The following is an 18,054-nucleotide window of genomic DNA, read 5'->3' as shown; positions in this document are numbered from 1 at the left end:
TGTGATGCCATGTTGCCATGGCTTTTCACAGTTCTTGATGAGTTGTTCCTCTGCCAGCGCATTGTCATGGTGAACACTTTTATTATTTAGGTATAGCTTTGTTTGTTTTGATTCTAACTATTCAAGTAATTGGAGGTTAGAGGCCTTTCTCTTGTTTTTCAGTCAGTGGCACCATAGCACCAGTTTTTGGGTTCTCTTACCTGAGCTGCCTCTGGCTATATTTGAGGGTTGGCCCTCTACCCTCCACCACCTCTATTAGGGTGTTGCCAGTAATACTCTCATCATCCCCACTGGTGCTTTGCTGTTGCCAGTGTTGCTGTGATCACTGGCTTCACCACTGGGGTCACAGAGATGGCTGATGCCTCCACCAAATCTGGAATCGCCTGGGTCAGAAGCACTGCTGCTGTGGTGAGGGGGGAGGGAGGGAAGCAAGGGGAGGGAGCCAGGTTTGCAGGCGCCACCTCCACTGTCACCTGTTTCCTTGTGCCTGCAGGCACTGCTGTGGTGGTGGGGGGAGTGGATGGAGAGGGAGCCGGGTTTGTGGGGACCACCTCCACTGTCACCTGTTTCCTTATGGCCGTAGTTGGGAGGCTGGGGTCGTGTGTGTGCCTCTGCTGCTGCTGCCAGACTCTGACCTCTGTGATCATGGACAGAGGCCCAGGATCACACTCCACCTCCACTGACGCTCTGTTCCCTGGGGCCACAGGCACCACTGTAGCCGAGAGGCTGGAGTTGTGCATGCATCTCTGCTGCTGCCCACCAGGTTCTCTGGGGCTGGGGGTGGCTGGCTCAGCTGCTGTGGCCAAGGGGCCAGGATCCTGGGCACTGCCTCCACTGTTCCCCAGGTTGCTGCCTCTCTGTCCTCCACTTCGCTCACCTTTGTATGTACTGATGTGTGAATCTCTCTGGCATTGTGGTATGTTGGGGAAAATAGCCTTGGTTGAGTTATGGGTGTTTTACTGGCTGTAGATTTAAAGGGATTATCTCATGCCACCATGAGGATGATGTCTGAATCATCTCTTGATTCATCCAGTGTTTACTGATCATCCACTGTGTCCCTGTGTGGACCACTTACTGCACGGTGCCGGATAATCTCTGAAGATAGAAAATAAAGTCATTGTTTCCTGTCCTCCAAGGGTGTAGAGCCTGCCTGGGCATTAAGTACATGTCTCTACAAGCAAAGGCCCAAGGTGACTGGGCACAGGAGGATAGAGGCAGGACTGGGCCAATGCCTGGGAGCCCAGAGAAGGCACTTCAGGTTGCAGCAGAGCATGAGAGGTGGTGACATTTGACATGGGCCATGAAGATTGAGAGATATCTTTTAAAATTTTTTGGTGAGGAAGATTGGCCCTGAGCTAACATCTGTTCCAATCTTCCTCTTTTTCTTGAGGAAGATTGTCACTGAGCTAACATCTGTTCCAGTCTTCCTCTGTTTTATGTGGGATGCTTGATGAGTGGTGCTAGGTCCACACTCAGGATCTGAACCTGCAAACGCTTGACCAGCGAAGCAGGGTGCATGAACTTAACCATTATGCCACTGGGCTTGCCCCAAGACTGAGTGAGATTTTCACTGGAGTGGATGGAGAAAGCATATTCCAGGAAGGGACCACCAAGCAAAGAGAGGAGGCCCCAGCCATGACTGGAGACTCTCTTAGAGGAACAGGTGAAAATGCAGGCATCTCCCAAGGATACAACTTTCCTACAAACTGATCAAATAGGGCAGAGAGAAGTTGGCTGAGCTTGACTGATAGCAACTGGGGCTGTAGAAACCTCTAGAAGGTATGATCATGACTGGAAGGACCTCAGTGCACCTGAATATGTTTGGAGACAGGGAGGCAGCACCGTCCTTCACTAGGGCCAGACCAGTCCTGAAAAGGCGTTGAAGCACCCCTTCAGTGCCACTCCCAGAAAACAGGAGCTGGTGACACCCACCCGGAGAAAAGAGGGAAGATACAGTTCTGAAAGAGGAGGAGAACCCCTCAGATGGAGAGCAGTGCTGAGCTGAATGCAGAATCACAGGAAAATAGCATTTTAGAGTATAAAGGGGCCTTTGAGCTCTGCGGACTTCGCAGTGCGGAACCTGAGACCACAGAGGTGAAGTGACTTGCCCCCCATAATTTAGAGGCAGAGCTAGGATTGGAATCCTGCCTCTGTTCACACGTTTATTCACAGGCATCTCTGAGCACTAGGAGGGGCCAGACCCTGTTCTAGGCCCTGGGTCCATGTTTCCTGACTCACACACAGGGCTCCTCCAGTCCTTAGGCCTCCTGCCTGGATCTAAGTTGGAAAAGCACATCTGGCATCGGGCTCAGACAAGGTTGAGCCCGCAGATTCCCACGATAAAGTACCAAGCTCACTCCACATCCTAAGGAAGCTGATGGGTCAAGGAAGGGGCAGTGGGTGAGACTACGAGGCCCCAGGACAGCTCAGCATTTGAGTCGTCTCTGACTCTGTCTTTGTGTGACCTTTATTTGATGGTTACTTGGAATACAAACTTTAAAAGATGGAAATCAGTTTTGTACTTGTTTGAATACATGGGGAGTAGAGAGAAGCTGGGAGATGGGGAGAGGCGGGTGGGGGAGGGCTCACAGCGTGGAGGAGACGAAGCCGTTCTGAGCAGAAGGGTGGTTTCAGTAGGAAAAGGGGGATTTGCCAAATGCCTGGCCCCTGCATGAGTGGAATTGGGAGCTGCAATAGGACTAAAAGTGGGTCTCTAGTTCCGTCTGGCACAAGACAATCCCTGTGCCACCAGGTACTGAATGAATTCCTGGAACTTTTGCTCGAGACACACCCCATTTCAGAAGGTTGTGCTGCTCCTGGGAAGGAATAGCCAAATGAAGAAACCTCTTGGCTTCATGACCACAGGCCAGGACTCCTGCCTGTGCTGGTAATGGCAATAGCCGATGCTTCCAGAACGCGTTATCCTCTGGGCAGCGTTTATCCACCTGACGCCTCTAGGAGACAGTGAAGAAAGGTGTTATTACTCTATTCTGCAGAGGAGGCCGCCGAGCTTCCGGGAGGTTGATGTGCTGGCCCAGGTCACAGCGTTCATCTGCAGGAGAGCCAGGCCGGGCGAGTCCTAGTCTTCTGAATCCAAGTCTGACATTTTCCCTACGTGCTCTCCTGCTTTACCTGAGGGTGGGGAAGGAATGCAGGTTTAAATCTGTTTGGCAAGAGCATCACGCCTGGCCCCTGGAGTGAGAACAGACGAGAAGATGCTGCGCAGGGCATTCCCCTGTGGTTTTCTTCCTGGCCCAGTGGTTTCATTTGGCAGCTCAGGATGCATGGAGATTTTCCTGGGTTCTGTTGACCTGGTCTTCACTGGGTCAAGTTTTCTCCATCAGAAAATATATTCATTAATCATGACAGTACAGTTTTTAATATGGGGAAATTACTCGAGAAAGAAGAAATAAATTGGTAAATGAATTTTAAAACCTTCACTAGGTGTCCTGGTGCCTCTAATCCTGGTGAGCTCCCAGTGAGTCTGGGTGGCTCCTGGCTGGTGGGTAATCTCCATGCCCTCAGGCTCCAAAGAACTGAGGCAAGACCCGCTGGGCCTGGGGCACGTCTTCCCCAGGGGTCCATTGGCCAGAGAGGCGTGGGCACGTGGGTGACTGTCTGCTCCTCCCTTCTAGAGCCGCCAACTTCAGGAACTTTACCTTCATCCCGCTGAGTGGAGAATTTTCTCGGGGAAAGGGCCTTGATGTTGGAGCCCGCTTCTGGAAGGGAAGCAACGTCCTGCTCTTTTTCTGTGACGTTGACATCTACTTCACCTCGGAATTCCTCAATACGTGCAGGCTGAATACACAGCCAGGTAGGGTTGTGCAGGCGGCCCCTCACGCCCTTGGGGCGGCAGCTCTCCCCTGCGCGCGTATCACCTCCTCACTGTTCACTGGTGTCCTGCTTCTGAGTCAGCATATTTTACCCCAGTGACAGAGGAAAGGAAAAGCATCAGGTCTGATTTCTCCTTTGGGGTCACAGTGTGGCCTGTCAGCCTCCATAGTTCTGGATACTTTGTCCAAGTTCTTGTTTTTACGTTTTCGATTTTCATCTGGGTGGTGGGCTTCGGTGAACATGCACGGGAGAGAGTGTGGTGGGAGGATGTGGACCTGGAAAACCTTCCTGAGACTAAAAGGAAAGGAGCAGCTATGGGCAGTTACCAAGGGAGGAAGGGATCTGAGCAGAAATAATCCACAATGTGAAAATTATTTTCATAGAGTTTGACTCATAGGCAAGGCTGATAACTACTGGAATGGCCATGTCAGTGGTTAAAATAATTGAAACTCTTCTGTGTAAATTGTAAAGAGCAACTTCCCTGGGCTCCCCAAGTCTACTCCTGCTGTGCAAAGTCACCCCGGCCCCTCTGGCAACCGGTCAGACTGCCCCACGAGCCAGCAAGTAAAGGAGTAACATCTGGCCGGGCAGGGGGCCCCAGGATCCTCTTTCACTCCCACTCCCGCTGGCTGACGCCCAGGGCCAGAGCCACTGACTGTCAGTGTTGGAGATATCACTCGTGTGCCAGCAGGTCAGAAATGTTTACGAGTCTGTCCGCCTGATTAGCTGGTGCACATGTCTAAGATCTGTTTTAGAGTTGAGTGAAGGGAAAAGGAAAAATGGATGCAAACATCTGGGGTGGTTCAGAGGGATGAAAATAAATGAGCAAACCTAATAGTTTCTTGTGTTGCTTTCAGCGAATGTTTGTTTTCTGGTTTGCAGGGAAGAAGGTGTTTTACCCGGTCCTCTTCAGTCAGTACAATCCCAGCCTCGTCTATGGCCGTCATGATGCAGTGCTGCCTTTAGAGCAGCAGCTGGTAAGTGATTGCCTGCAGGTGGCTTTGTGGGGCTGTTTCACATCTGTCATTACAGGGGCGCCTGGCCACGAGGAAAGGTGAGTGGGAATCTGTGGCTGGAGTCCTGGAGTAATTTTTAAGTTTGGAGACATTCTGGCCTTTACTCCCAGTGCCCTGCTGATTAAAAGTGCTTGCAGTATTTAAATATGGAAAATAAATAGGAACAGTGCCTTCCAGAAAGGTAATTTCACACCTTCATAGTTTTCTTCTATGGTTTTTGGAAACTAGTATTATTGCTTTATGGATGCAGCACATTTTCTCCTTATTATTACAAAATCCTACAAGGTAAGAAAAGGTGAGATTTATGTTCCCATTTGACAGAGGGAAAACAGAAGTCAGAAAGGGATGGCCCACCCCAGGGCTCACGGTGAGTGAGTGATTGGGGGAGCAAGGCCTGGATCCAGCGCCCTTCCCCTCACGCCACCATTCCCACATAGCACAGTGCCTCGGGGTGGATGTTAGCATCAGAGGTGTCAACAGCAAGGTGGCTTTCAAAGGAATATTGGAGGGACTTCTCTGCTGAGATCTTGGCTGCATAGGTGATGGATGGTGGAACCACACAGCCACCAAGGATCTCTCTTAGCAGAGGTGTCTCCGTGGGTGGTGGTGGCAGCTAGCCCATTCAACAGAGAAGCAGTGCAGGCACCAGGAGGATGACATAAAGGCAGAAGAAGGTCTCTGCTGCACGTAGGCCTACCCCTCCCGGACAGAGTGTCCCGGTGTTGTGCTCACCCCCAAGTTGGGCTGCGATTTTCCCTGTAGAGAGATCAGCTGGGTTTGTCTAGCTCAGGCTGAATCTCGGGGGGCGTCTGACCTGGGGGATGTCCGGTCTTCATTGCCGTGGGCAGCTCTGGCTCCTGGTGAGGGAAAGCCATGTTTTTCTCTGCCGAGCACCTCTGAGGGTGGAGAGAGGAAACGTGCCAGGCAAACGTGCTGATGTGAGAGGACCGACTCTCACGCTTCTGTGCAATGGCAGAGGAACTGATTTTCACTGAAAATTGGTGTTCTCTGAAATTCTTTTGGAGGACTGATTCTTGTGTTTAAGCTTCCGGAAGTAGCAAACCCTGTTTTCTCAGCCCCATGCTGTGCCCCATTCCAGTTAACCTCTGGCGGCTGATGTAATGATCTTTTCCAGAAAGTTTTGGCTTGGGTTCCTTCAGGTTGGACAAGGTTCATTCCTCACCCATGTCCTAACCTGGTTTCACTTTGGGTCCAAGCCATACAGTCCAGTAAATGATAGAGTTCTCTCTTCCCCGTGAAGTATACCCCAGATATATTGCGTGTCTGTTTATGTACTGTGTATGTATGTGTGTATATATATCTGCTTTTACATAAACACAGTAAGAGTTTTTCACTCCCCAAGAACCAATTTTTATCTACTTTGAGGCCGTATCATCCCCACTGAGACAGAAAAACGTCTTGTTTCCTTTCCATAGGAGTTCTAAGCTTCTAATAGGGTTTGAGGGGGAAATGGGATAAAGGATTTGTTTTCTTTCAACCAATCAGAGTAAAAGTTCCTTTGGTTTTAAATAAAGTACTGCTTTACATTTGACATCAAATGTAATTAATGTTTCAACTTCCAACTCTTAAAGACCTTATTTGCTTGCAAGGAATTCTTTTCACAATTTTAAAGTTTTATCCTTTTATTAGCATTCCAGCAGGGAAACTGGAGGGATGGCGTGGGGCAGCCAGTCTCTCCGATGCTCAGAGTTAGCAGTCGAGCCAGAAACAGGACTCAGGTTGCTGTGTCCACAGCTGAATTATCCTGCAACCTTCGACATTTACTTCTAAAGCCAGCTTAGACCTTTCCTAGAGCACACACATCTGATATTTTCGGGTTCAGTATTCATGACTCTACAGTACAGAGAAACACAGCAGTTGTCTTTGAGATGAAGGGCTCTCCATCCAGAAAAGTATTGATTATGCTCTTTACTGGCTGAGCATTTCTTGAGCGCTTGCTGCCTGCAGAGAAGTAGTCTGGGCGTGAGTGGAGGAGTCAGAAACACTGACACGGCCTCGTCCCTTCAGAGGTGATTCGCCAGGTCCTTTCGCTCCCTCTCTTTTTCATAGACTTGTCCAAGATCACACGGCCAGCTAACAGCAGAGCTCATGCAAAAACCGTGATTTCCTTGCTCTAGTACAGTGGAAATAGATTCGCTTGGGATCGAGGGTGAGAGCTAAAATATAAGGGAAATGTCCTGACAAAAATTCCGAAGGAGAACATCAAACTACAGAAATTAAATATAATGGAGATAGAATGTGTAGATGCTGCGAAGGTAGAAAATAAAAAGTAATGATTGGAGATGGGTAAATTCGGAAAGACTTCCTCCCTTGGGTCCATCTGGGCTCAGTCTTGAAGATACGGTGTGTATATATTAATAGCTTCTTGATGGCCTTGCCTGGATTGCATCAGAATCAAATGTGAAGGGAGAACCCAGCTCCGGATGTAGTGTTACAGCACTCACTTGCTTAGGCAAACGCGAGACAGCCTTTTCCAGCAGCCCTGCAAGTACCACCCTGGTAGTCAACATGCCAGCTGTTGCTTCTCCTGGCTATTGCCACTGTCATTTGATAACTGTTTTTTTCTGGCAAGGATTCGCTCTGAGCTAACATCTGTTGCTAATCTTCCCCTCTCTCTTCTCTCCCCAAAGCCCCCGTACATACTTGCATACTCTAGCTGTAAGTCCTTCTAGTTCTTGCATGTGAGCCCTCTACAGCATGGCTACTGGCAGATGAGTGGTGTGGTTCTGTGACTGGGAACCCAACTTGGGCTGCCGAAGCGGAGCACGTCGAACTTTAACTTCTAGGCCATCAGGGCTGGCTCTGGTAACATTTTGCCTGCAGACAAAAGCTAGAAACCAAATTTATGATTTTTTTTTTATTCAGACTACTTATTTCTTTACTTCTGAGTACAGACCATTAGTAATAGTAATAAGTGAAATGACGAAATATTTTTACTAATATTTAATTTTTTGAATTTTAAACTTGAGATGAAACTTGCTGATGCTTTAATGGAGAAACAGCTCTCCGAGAAAGGAATGACTCTAATTTAAATCATTATTAACTTCAGACGTTCCCCTTTCCTGTGAACCAGGAAAAGCCTTGACAGTTCCTGCTGAGGCCACCGCTGGAGCCTCTTGTCACTGCTGTCTGCAGACTCCTTTGCTCCCCTGTATGCTAGGCTTTCCTTCACCTTCTGCAGAGATACACTTCCAAAACACACATTAATTCCATGTTTTAAAATCTTTTACAGCAGAAAGCCAGTGGTGTGCTGGTAAATGCTTAACAGCCTACTCTCTGAAAGGGAAAACAAGGTCCTGACTCTCAGCATTTGCCATGTTCTGTGGTGTCAGTACTCCCACTGTGGCCGATTTCAGGCTACCAGTGTGATGTCACTGGGTGCAGAGTTGGGAGAGACTTGTACAATCCTGGTGCACTGGTCCCGCCTGCTCCAGCACAGCACTGCCAGCCCTGATCCCTTCTGGGGATTAACTGCCCTCCACAGACTGGCTCAAACTGATTACAGAAAAAATATTTGCAAACCCCAGCACCTGGTGCATGGTAACAGCTCAACAGACAGGCAGGCCAGCCCCTCTGCCAGGTGAGAACGCCTGCCCAGCATCTCCTCGTGCTGTCCCCCTGCCTCAGGGCCATCTCCTACCATTTCTACTGCCCGACACCTCAGTCGGCTGTGCGGTCCTGCTCGTCATTTAAATCTGGTGACTTGTGCCCCTCTGCGCAGTGTGGGAATGGTGTGCTCGCTCATGTCCTCCCCTGCTCTGATTGCACCCTTACCTGTCTAACCCCCTCCAGAAAGTATGTTACCACTGACGTGCATTTCACTTTAAGCTTCCAAAAATTGCTGACTGGGCATAGTCCGTCCTTTCAGTCTGCTTTTATTTATTCTAGAAGCAGACAGTCAGTGAGTACCAAAAGCAATATTACCAGATGCCATCTACGCAGCCTTTTGTAAGCCAGCACTGTGCCCGCGTTGTCTCCTGTGATGCTCAGTAAGGTGGAGAGGCATTCTGCTCATTTCTCAGATGAGAAACTTGAAGCTCAGGGGCATAAGTCACTTCCTCAGACTCTGCAGCTGCTAAGAGGCAGGGTCAGGAGGTCAAGTGCCACCTCATGCAATGGGGACTGGGCTGAGGATGCCCAGGGGCAGGGGACACCTTCTTTGGCCTCCTAGTGCTTCCAGGAGGAAAGGGTCTAGCTTTAGATTACCGATTCCTAGAACAGAGGACGATTCCTTGTCCAGCATGATACCCTGCAGAAGACACTTCATTTTTTTAATGCAGATACTGATAAAAGATTTGTAGAAAAATGTGGGTTAGTATAAATCTTGGAGGAGGGGGCATTTGAGTCCATTCTTAAACCAATTCTTTTAAAGCCGTGCCTCTAGAATACTTTATTTCTCAAGAAATGGAAACTGTCACAGCAGTCCTGGTGTTGGCTGGGCTCAGCCACAACCGGCTGAGTGATCTTGGGCAAATCCTTCTACCTCCATACCACGAGGCACGTGCATACGATGTGCAGTCCCCCGGAATCCTGTGCGGTGTGGTCACTGAACCCTCAGAGCCCAAATAGTAAGGAATGTGGAGTATGGGGCCAAGGGGCTCCCATCCCAGCCACAGAAGCCCCTGAAGCCCAGGGTGTCTGCCGCTCACCGTCAGGACTGGCCACCTGGTTGGCATGGCTCAGTGTGCAGTGAAGATGCAGGGCCCTTGTTCAGAAGTGGTTAAGAATTTCGAGGCAGCCACAGCAGAGCATTAGACCAGGCACGAAGCCTTCTCAGCGAGGGCCCGGGGCCTGCGTGGGTTGCAGACCCCCGGCATTTCTGATGAACGTGAGGCTCGTCAAACACAATGTCGGTTATTGGGAGACTCTTTTGATTTAGAGGAGATGTTCTGCCTGAGCGCTTGTTATTTATTTTATTTTGGGGCCCAATTGTTTTGTGGGCAGTAGTCCAAGCAGCACTGTTAACCCAGACGGGCCCTGCCTGCTTCCCCAGCTCCCTTGCAGCTGTGTGGCGGCCTTCCCGCGTCTTTGGGAGAGACGCTGGTTCGTGCTTTGCGTTTTGGTCCTCACCCCTGTCACGTGCGTTGCCCAGAGAGCTGCAGTTCTGGAAACTTGCTGTGGCAGAGCAGGCTTGACACTGTCCTTTTGTGGTGTATTCATGCTCTGCAGTGTCTGCTGAGATCTAAGGTGGGCAGAGAAGGGGAGCTGCCGCGAGTTGAGAGGACGCCAACCCTTGAAAGACATTTTTAAAAATGAGGATAGCACTTGAAAGCAGATGTGTAAAATCCATGACGGGAGGGGGCGGTGTTTTCTTTTAAAGTGTACTCTTTATCTTGGGGCTTCTTCCTCCTCAGCTGTAGTAGACATCATTGGTGTGTGTCTTTTCAATGCATGAGCAGAACAATGGCGCTCCTTACGCCTGGGGATAAGGTGCTAAGAGGTTAAGCCCTCCGTGTTAGACCCCAGGAGCCACGCACTTCTGAGTTTCCACACTGGAGTTCCTGGGCCTTCGCTGAACCACTCGGTGACGAGAATTCCCTACGTGAAACACATCCACTTCCACTGGCTTGGGGCTAGGTCTCTGCCCTAGGGCTGCTCCCCATTCATTCACTGGAGAAGTGTTGAGTGAGTGCCTGCTGTGTACCGGACAGTGATCCATGAACCACACCGAGGCCCTGAGCTCGTGTTCCCCAGTGTTGGTGGGTGAAGGCAGTCAGCAAACAGAGAAACAACTGCTCAACAGGAGAATTCAGACAGCCTGGTTTATAGAGAAAATAAACCAGGTGACGGAACAGAGAGTGACATGATGCGGGCACTGACACTGTCTGGGAGGGTCAGGAGGACCACTCTGAGCAAGAACCCGGTGGTGAGCAGAGAAGGGTGGCCCGGGCAGGGGTACTGCGCATGTCCCTCCTTGGAGGCCTGCGAGCTGCTGCTTTGGAGGGGCAGAGTCTAAGGGCCTGCATATCAGGAGCCAGGAGATGCATGAGCCAGGCAGGGCCAGTTCACGCAGGGCCTCTGCAGGCTGGAAGTTTCCTTGTGGATTTTATTCTAATTGCATTAGGGAGAATGCAGGTAAAACCGCTGCCTGGTTTTCCATGGGAACGTGCTGTGAGCGGCTGTGTGCTGGAGAACGCTCCCTCCCAGCCAGGCTGCTTGTTGAGGGCACTGCTCCGGTGAGCTGCTCGGCACCACTGTGGTCGTGGAGCCTCTGAGGAGCGCCTTCCTTACCCTGTTGTATGCTGTGGGTGCGGCGAGGTCAGCTTCCACCAAGGCTGAATGTCTAGGTGTTTAGGTGGTGGCTTTTTGTGGCTTGCCAACTTTAAAACCAATGCTAAGTGTTTGTATAGCAATTCCCCAGTTCACAAATCACTTTGTCTGTCACTTTATCCCCAGGCCATTCTTCACCTTGTTCAACCTCACCGGCCGCTCCGTCCACTCAGCCCGGGTCCCGGGACGGCTGCCTCTGACAGTCCCTCTTGTCTTCCTTCCCAAGTCCTGGCCTACTGTTTCTCCTGTTTGGAGCTTTCTCTTTTAGATTCCATGTAGACCTCAGCCAAATATTCAAAGTTTGGATACTGCCAGTTTCCTTTGACTCCATTTTTATCCCGAAGCTTAGAGGACTCGTCGAGTCCTGGCCAGTGGGAAGGATGTTATGCCATTAGCTGCAACAGAAGCAGTGTACCTGGTATGACTGCGATGCAGAAACCGTTTTTAAAAAATGACTCAGTGGAAGTTTTTCCAGACTTGCCTGCCCTGCAAAATCTCTCTGGTTGATACTAATGAAATTATCTTGTCACTTGGGAGATGTTGTGTAACAGCCCTTTATTCTGGAGAAGAATTGAGAGCGTCTGCTGGGGCCAGTGCTAACCGACACAGTCTCTCTGGGTCTGACTTCCCTGAGGCGGTCCTGATGGGGTGAACAGGAGTGCAGGTGATATCCACGTGCAGGTCGTCATAAAAGTCAGGTGGCTTCATAGGTTCCAGAGTGGAAGAAATTTTAAGTTCATCAACCCTCCTGCAAACCATTTGTGGAGTATTCCGTAGCCTGTGGTATAGATGAAGAGAGGCTCGAGGAAGGTAGAATAGCAGGAATAGGATAAATGTCTGGATGTTGGAGCTGGAAGAGACCTTAGGGGTGAGTTCGCTCAACCTCTTCATTTATAGGAAAGGGAATAGAGGCTCAAAGAAGTGAGGGGCCTGCCTGAGGCAAACAAGCCAGCAGTGGGCAAGTGGGGCCAGGGCACTGCTGCCCCTCCCCAGCACGCCCTGTTTCTGACCAGCGGGAACGGAGCCAGCCACGCCAGAGGGAAAAGGCAGAAAGCCCAGTGGGTGGGGGCCTGCTGCAGCCTCCTGTCCCCTGGCCCAGGGAGGGCACTTCTCACTTAAGCATCTGTGTTAACTACAAGAAGGAATCATGAAAAATAACTAGTGAGATCTCAAAACCATTCCCAGAATTACCTCAGCCAAAAATATATAAACAATTTTTTTTTAAGTCTTGCTGCTTCAGCAAATATATTGGAAATTTACTTGCTGCAAGTGAGAGACTGAGCAGGGCCAGGTCTGGCCGTTGAAAGACAGCAACCGCTGGGACGGCCCCTCGCAGCCCCCAGCCTGGCACTGCTGCATATGCTTTGTGGGGCTGTTTGGTTTTAACGTCGTTTGAAGATGAATGGACAGAGTCTTTCTTCAGAACCTGAACCCTTCGTGCCCTTTCCTCAGTGAGCGAGAGTTAGCAGGGCCGGAGCGCCACACTGAAGTCTCGGGTTTTCTTTTCATTCCCTGAGGGAGTCCTTTTTGTGCGCTGTGCCAGGGCGGCTGAATTCCGACTTGTTCTCCATCCCTTTTCTCAACTTCCTGAGCCCTTTGCTGGCTCCCTGCCTGGCCCTGTGTGAGGGGCCGAGGCCTCCGTCTCTTGCTGGCGCTGGTGGTGGGCCAGACACGTAGGTGGCTTTTCCATGGCGCTGCTCAAAAACTTGCTCTCCCGGTCTGTGTGTGTGTGTGTGTTCATGCCTACACCCTAGAAACATTCCAGCCAGAGGTGCCAAAACCAGCAGGCCCCCCAGGACTGGTGAGCTTGCCGTAGGCCTGACTGTCTGAGAGGAGCACAGGGTGTGGCTGTCTCTCCGCCCTGGGACAGACGGGCTGCCTGTTTAACGTGGCTCCTGCGAGTGTGTGAATACTCTCATTTATTTTTATGCACTCTGTCCTTCCCCCTCCAATGACAGTGCTCTCCCTGCAGGTCATAAAGAAGGAGACTGGGTTTTGGAGAGACTTTGGATTTGGGATGACATGCCAGTATCGCTCAGACTTCATCAACATAGGTGAGAGAAATCGACTTGCAGGAAGCCTGCATCTCTGCTGCCACCCAGAGGCCACCGGCCTGCACCGGCCTGAGGGTGTCACTCAGGTTCCCAGGAGTCAGTGGCAAAGGTGGTGTGCCATTTCCTAAGGAAAGGCCTTTCCTCCTGTCGTGGACTTCGGGGCTGGACCAAGAGGGGCTTGGGGAGTGTGGTACTTTATCCCTGTCGGCTCCCCGGCACCGCTTAGTCTCCCCAGTAGGGCGCAGCATTCGAGGGAAAAGGCAGACTGCTGCAGGAAGGCGGCCCCGAAGCGAGGCCCCTGTGCCCCATGTGGCTGGGCTCTGGCCCCTGTGCCCTGTCACGGAGAATGTCCTGGGCCTCCCAGTGAACGGAGCCGTGAAAAAAACAAGGGCCACGTGGGAAATTTTGTCAAATCACATGCCAGAAAAGATCCACGTTTCTCTCTGCTGAACCTTCGAGAATTCCAGATGTCACTTCCAGCCCTGAGTGAGTGTGAAGTCATTCTCAACGTGCACACACACATGCATGCACACACACACGTGTCCCCAGAGCAGAGAGAGGAAAGGCCCTTAGGTTGCCGATGAGGAGGCCAAGTCTCTTAGAGGCAAAGGGACCTCAGAGCAAGTGAGGGGCATAGTCAGGGTGAGAACAGAGCATCCCCTGCCCCCCTTGGAAATACCACCACCTCCTCCTCATGGTGCTTGCTCATGTGCCTCTGAAGGGAATGGGATGGATTGCACATGGCTAGGGTATAAATGAACAGGCCATAAACCTGGATCTTGGGCCCAGGGGCTCAGGGTGGACCCCGAGCCAGGATGGAGTCAGGAAGGCCCTGTCCTCAAGCGTTGTGGAGATTCCATCCCCACAGCCTCCCTTGCTCTCTCCTAGTCTACTCCCCTCGGGCCCAAGGCCTAAAGCTTTTTCTTGTACGATCAGTGAGTCAGTCTGAGTAGCCCCAGGTTTCTTTTGTCCAGAGGTGAGGTGGGCTGTAGGACTCCAGAATCCTCACAGAAGTCACCAGGTTAAAAAGAAAAACGACCAAACACCTTGAAGTCTAACCCCACAGCAGCAGCAGAGCGCCTGGGTGCCGGCCTCGAGTGGGGATGCTCTCAGACACCCAGAACTAACTGGTGTGATGTCTCTAAGAAACAGTTCTGAATGATCCTGTGCCCATCAAACTTCCAAAAATGACACATTTTTCAAATTTTCTAAAGGAGATTTCCATTTCAGGAACCTCTTGTTTCCTTGCTCTATGTACAAGGGAAGATAATTTTATGATAATGTATGTTTATCAAATTTGGATTTATAATATGTAGGATTTCCTAAAGATGGAGCATAGTTCTAATTGAGAAATGTGGGAATGGAGCTGGGAAGGGCACTCTTCCTCCAGAAGCAATTGCCATGACCTTGGAATCTTTGGGTCACATCCGGACCCCATTCTTTGCAATCTTGATGTATTTGCAGGCATCTTACTTGCACACCTATATTTAATAAGTTGCAGTGATACCGATGATAGTAATAATAACAGCTAAGCACGCGCTGCCCCTTACATCACTGTCTCATTTGGTTATAGCACCTACTTCATTTCAGGATAAAGAAACCAAAACTCAAGAGAAGCGAAGTGGCAGCTTATGGGAGAGCCAAGACTCAAATTCCAGACCCTGACTCAGAATCGTGTACCTTTCTTTGCCTGGGGCTGTCATTCACTCGTATACCTGACCCAGGGTGAGGGCTTGTGGGTTTCCCTGTGCATGAGCTCCCCTTTCCACCCCAGTGATGGCCTGGATCAGAGCAGTGCCACCTGATGGCTGCACGATGATGCTGAGAATCACGTCACTGTTTCTTGTAAGAGTCAAATAAACCTCCTGGGTGAGAAAGGCACAATGACAGAGGCCAGTGCTGCTTTGGTTGTCTTTGAAACTTGGTGGGCTTTTAGGCTGAGAACAGATATGGGGCATCTCAGTTTGCAAAGGCGAGACTTTAGGGGCCCATTGCTCACTTTGTGAAGGAGTCCGTGCTAGGAAGAAACAAGTTTCCAAGTAGAACTTCAGAACTGAGTGTGAGGCCAGCCCCTGTACACCGACTCATCTCTCCAGCCTGCGGGGGACACACAGCTTTTGGGGACCACCTTAGTCTATGAAAGGAAGAGTGCTTTGGGGGACGTGAGTTTTTTCTCACTGATATCCTGTTTCATCTTTCACACTGCAAGCCCCTGGTTTATTCTCTGCTGTGGCAGGACGAGGCCACCATCGAACAGAAACACAAGAATTTTCATGCAGAGGTTTCAAGGTGCAAAGTGGGGATGTTGGTGCAGCTCCTGATGGAGGCGAGGGCCATTCCTACACTGCTGGGAGCTCTGGAGGGCAGCAAATGCTGGGCATTGTCTGCAGTCTGATCTCAAGGAGTGGGTGCTGGCTTCCAGGAAGGTCCTCTCGGTGGGGATTTCCGAGTTCCATGACCCAGATGGACGCTCATAATTTGGAGGGGGAGTGAAACACTTCTGCCCTAAATGCTGCTTCTCCTCCTGCGCAGTTCTGTGCGGGCAGGTCGGGAGGGGCCTGCGCAGCGCGACTCAGCGGTGTGTTCTCTCCTGACAGGTGGCTTTGACTTGGACATCAAAGGCTGGGGCGGAGAGGACGTGCACCTTTACCGCAAGTATCTGCACAGCAATCTGATCGTGGTGCGCACGCCTGTGCGGGGACTCTTCCACCTCTGGCACGAGAAGCGCTGTGTGGATGAGCTGAGCCCCGAGCAGTACAAGATGTGCATGCAGTCCAAGGCCATGAACGAGGCGTCGCACGGGCAGCTGGGGATGCTGGTCTTCAGGCACGAGATAGAGGCTCACCTCCGCAAACAGAAACAGAAGACAAACAGCAAGAAAACATGAACTCCCGGGGACAGATTTGGGGAGATGCTTATTTTTTTTCCTTTTGCAATTACCGAATGAGTGACTGCAACAAGGAAAAGATTTCTATAAAGGGCACAAACGAGAATTCACAGGTCAGTCAGAGAGACGAGGGGGAGCCTCCACTCCTCTCTGCCCGTTTTGCTTCCTGCGGCGGGAAATCAAGATCTCCCGCCACACCTGCGGAAGTAGCCCAGGTGCCGGGCGGCGTCCGACAGAGGCAGGAGGACTTGAGTGGTGGGCCTGATGGCCTGGAGGTTTTGATTGTGTTTACAGCAAAGTGAGATCTGTCGTTTTCTGTGCTCATTGAAATAGTCATGAATTAAGACCAGTTTTGTAAAAAGTTGATTAGAATGGAAGGTGAGTACATATCTCCCCACACAGTGACTACCGCAGTTGGGCTCTAGCCGGTGGCAGTGCTGGAATATCAGAAGGCGGGCAAGGAAACTTTGAAATCCGAAGATATGCTCCTCGCCGTTCTCGTGAGTATATTAAGTGAAACCAGTGGACTGAAAAAGGAAAGAAACCGTAACGATTGTGTCATTTCCCCCCCAAGATTAACCAAAAATAATCTGCTCATCTTTTTGGTTGTAGTTTTAACGATCTCCATTTGTTTTGTTAGTTTTATTTAAAAATGCACTTTTTTTGCTTGTGAGTTATATTCTGCTTATTTAATTGCCGATTTGCAAGCCTTACTAAGAGCACAAATTAGCATACATTTTTATATTATTTAAGAAGATACTTTTAGATGCATTATGAGAACTTTCAGTTCAGAGAGTCAGATTGATACCCATGTGCAAGGACATGCCAGCGCTCATCCTGGCAGGCACTGACTGTCCGACCTTCCAGTGTATGGAAGGCGGGGCGGGGCCGCCGGCGGGTCAAGACCTACGGAGACTTCATCTGAAGAGTCCTTCTGAAGAGGAGCAACTGAACACTGGAGGGAACAAAAAAATATACTTTTTACCTTAACAGAAAAGAAAACTCGTTCAGACTGGTGATAACCGTGATTTATTCAAAAGTCAGAAAAACACATTTCCTCCTCAGGAGAACTGGGGACTACTTTCTTACCTGTTTAAATAAACCAAAGTACGCTGTGTGAACCAAACAATCTCTTTTCAAAGCAGGGTGCTCTTCCTGGCTTCTAGCTTCTGTGAAAGGACGTGCAGAAAAATGTCTTTGTGAAAGACCCCTCCATGCCGGAGCCGAGGAGCGTGGACACGTTGCTGCGCGTTCACTCACCCTGCTTTCGGTCTCGGGGAAAGTCACTTAATTATTTTTTAAATTAAGCACTTCTATTCAGTCACCAAGATGCTTCTGAAAATTGCATTTGATTACAGTTTCCAACTATTTTTTAAAAATAAATACAGTTAACATTGAGTGCTTTCTACATTCATGTGAAAATTGTGTATTTATTAGCCGGCACCAGCTGCATGAGCTAATTCTCTCTCTGATTCCTGTCTTCTGTTTGCCACAGTCAACTCATTGTTTAAAGGCCTCAAGAACATTCAAGCTGTTGGTGTGTAAAAAAAAAAAAAAAAAAAAAAAAGGCACTGTATTGGTTTGTACTGTTGGTTCATAAAATTTAATTAAAACACAGGACATGAATGGAAGGTGGCATTGGACAGCTAATAAAATATGATTTGTGGATATGATTTCTTCCTGGAGTAGGAATGCCAAATCTTTAGTTTTTGGAAAACGGTATTTTGTGCGTAGACCAGGGTTTCTCAGCTTTGGCAGTACGGGCATTTGGGTTAGATCCTTCTTTGTTGTGGGGCCGTCCTGTGCGCTGTAGGATGTTTAGCAGCATCCCTGGCTCCCACCCAGAGGCCCAGAGCATCCTCCACCCAGGTCGACAACAAGCATGTCTCCAGTCATTGCCAAAGGTTCCCCAGGGGCAAAGCCACCTCTGGTTGAGAACCACGGGTCTAGAGGCAGCAGAGAACCATAACGG

General features: G+C 50.0%; 1 protein-coding gene across 9 annotated transcripts in view; it reads left to right on the top strand.

Moving 5' to 3' along the window:
- The window catches only part of CSGALNACT1 (chondroitin sulfate N-acetylgalactosaminyltransferase 1), a 333,538-nt gene extending 316,050 nt beyond the window's left edge, over positions 1–17,488 (top strand). For 8 of the 9 annotated variants that reach the window (XM_046648695.1, XM_046648693.1, XM_046648697.1 and 5 more), the window contains 4 exons: positions 3,636–3,814; positions 4,717–4,811; positions 13,114–13,195; positions 15,793–17,488. In XM_046648695.1, the coding sequence (XP_046504651.1) occupies positions 3,636–3,814; positions 4,717–4,811; positions 13,114–13,195; positions 15,793–16,082 (646 nt within the window). In that variant the 3' untranslated portion in view covers positions 16,083–17,488. The remainder of the gene's footprint in view (positions 1–3,635; positions 3,815–4,716; positions 4,812–13,113; positions 13,196–15,792) is intronic. The other variant, XM_046648700.1, reaches the window with a different exon arrangement.
- The last annotated feature ends 566 nt before the right edge of the window (positions 17,489–18,054 follow it).

The sequence above is a fragment of the Equus quagga genome, chromosome 22 (assembly GCF_021613505.1).
Source record: "Equus quagga isolate Etosha38 chromosome 22, UCLA_HA_Equagga_1.0, whole genome shotgun sequence".
NCBI lineage: Eukaryota > Metazoa > Chordata > Mammalia > Perissodactyla > Equidae > Equus > Equus quagga.
This window is presented reverse-complemented; position numbering and strand designations above follow the sequence as displayed.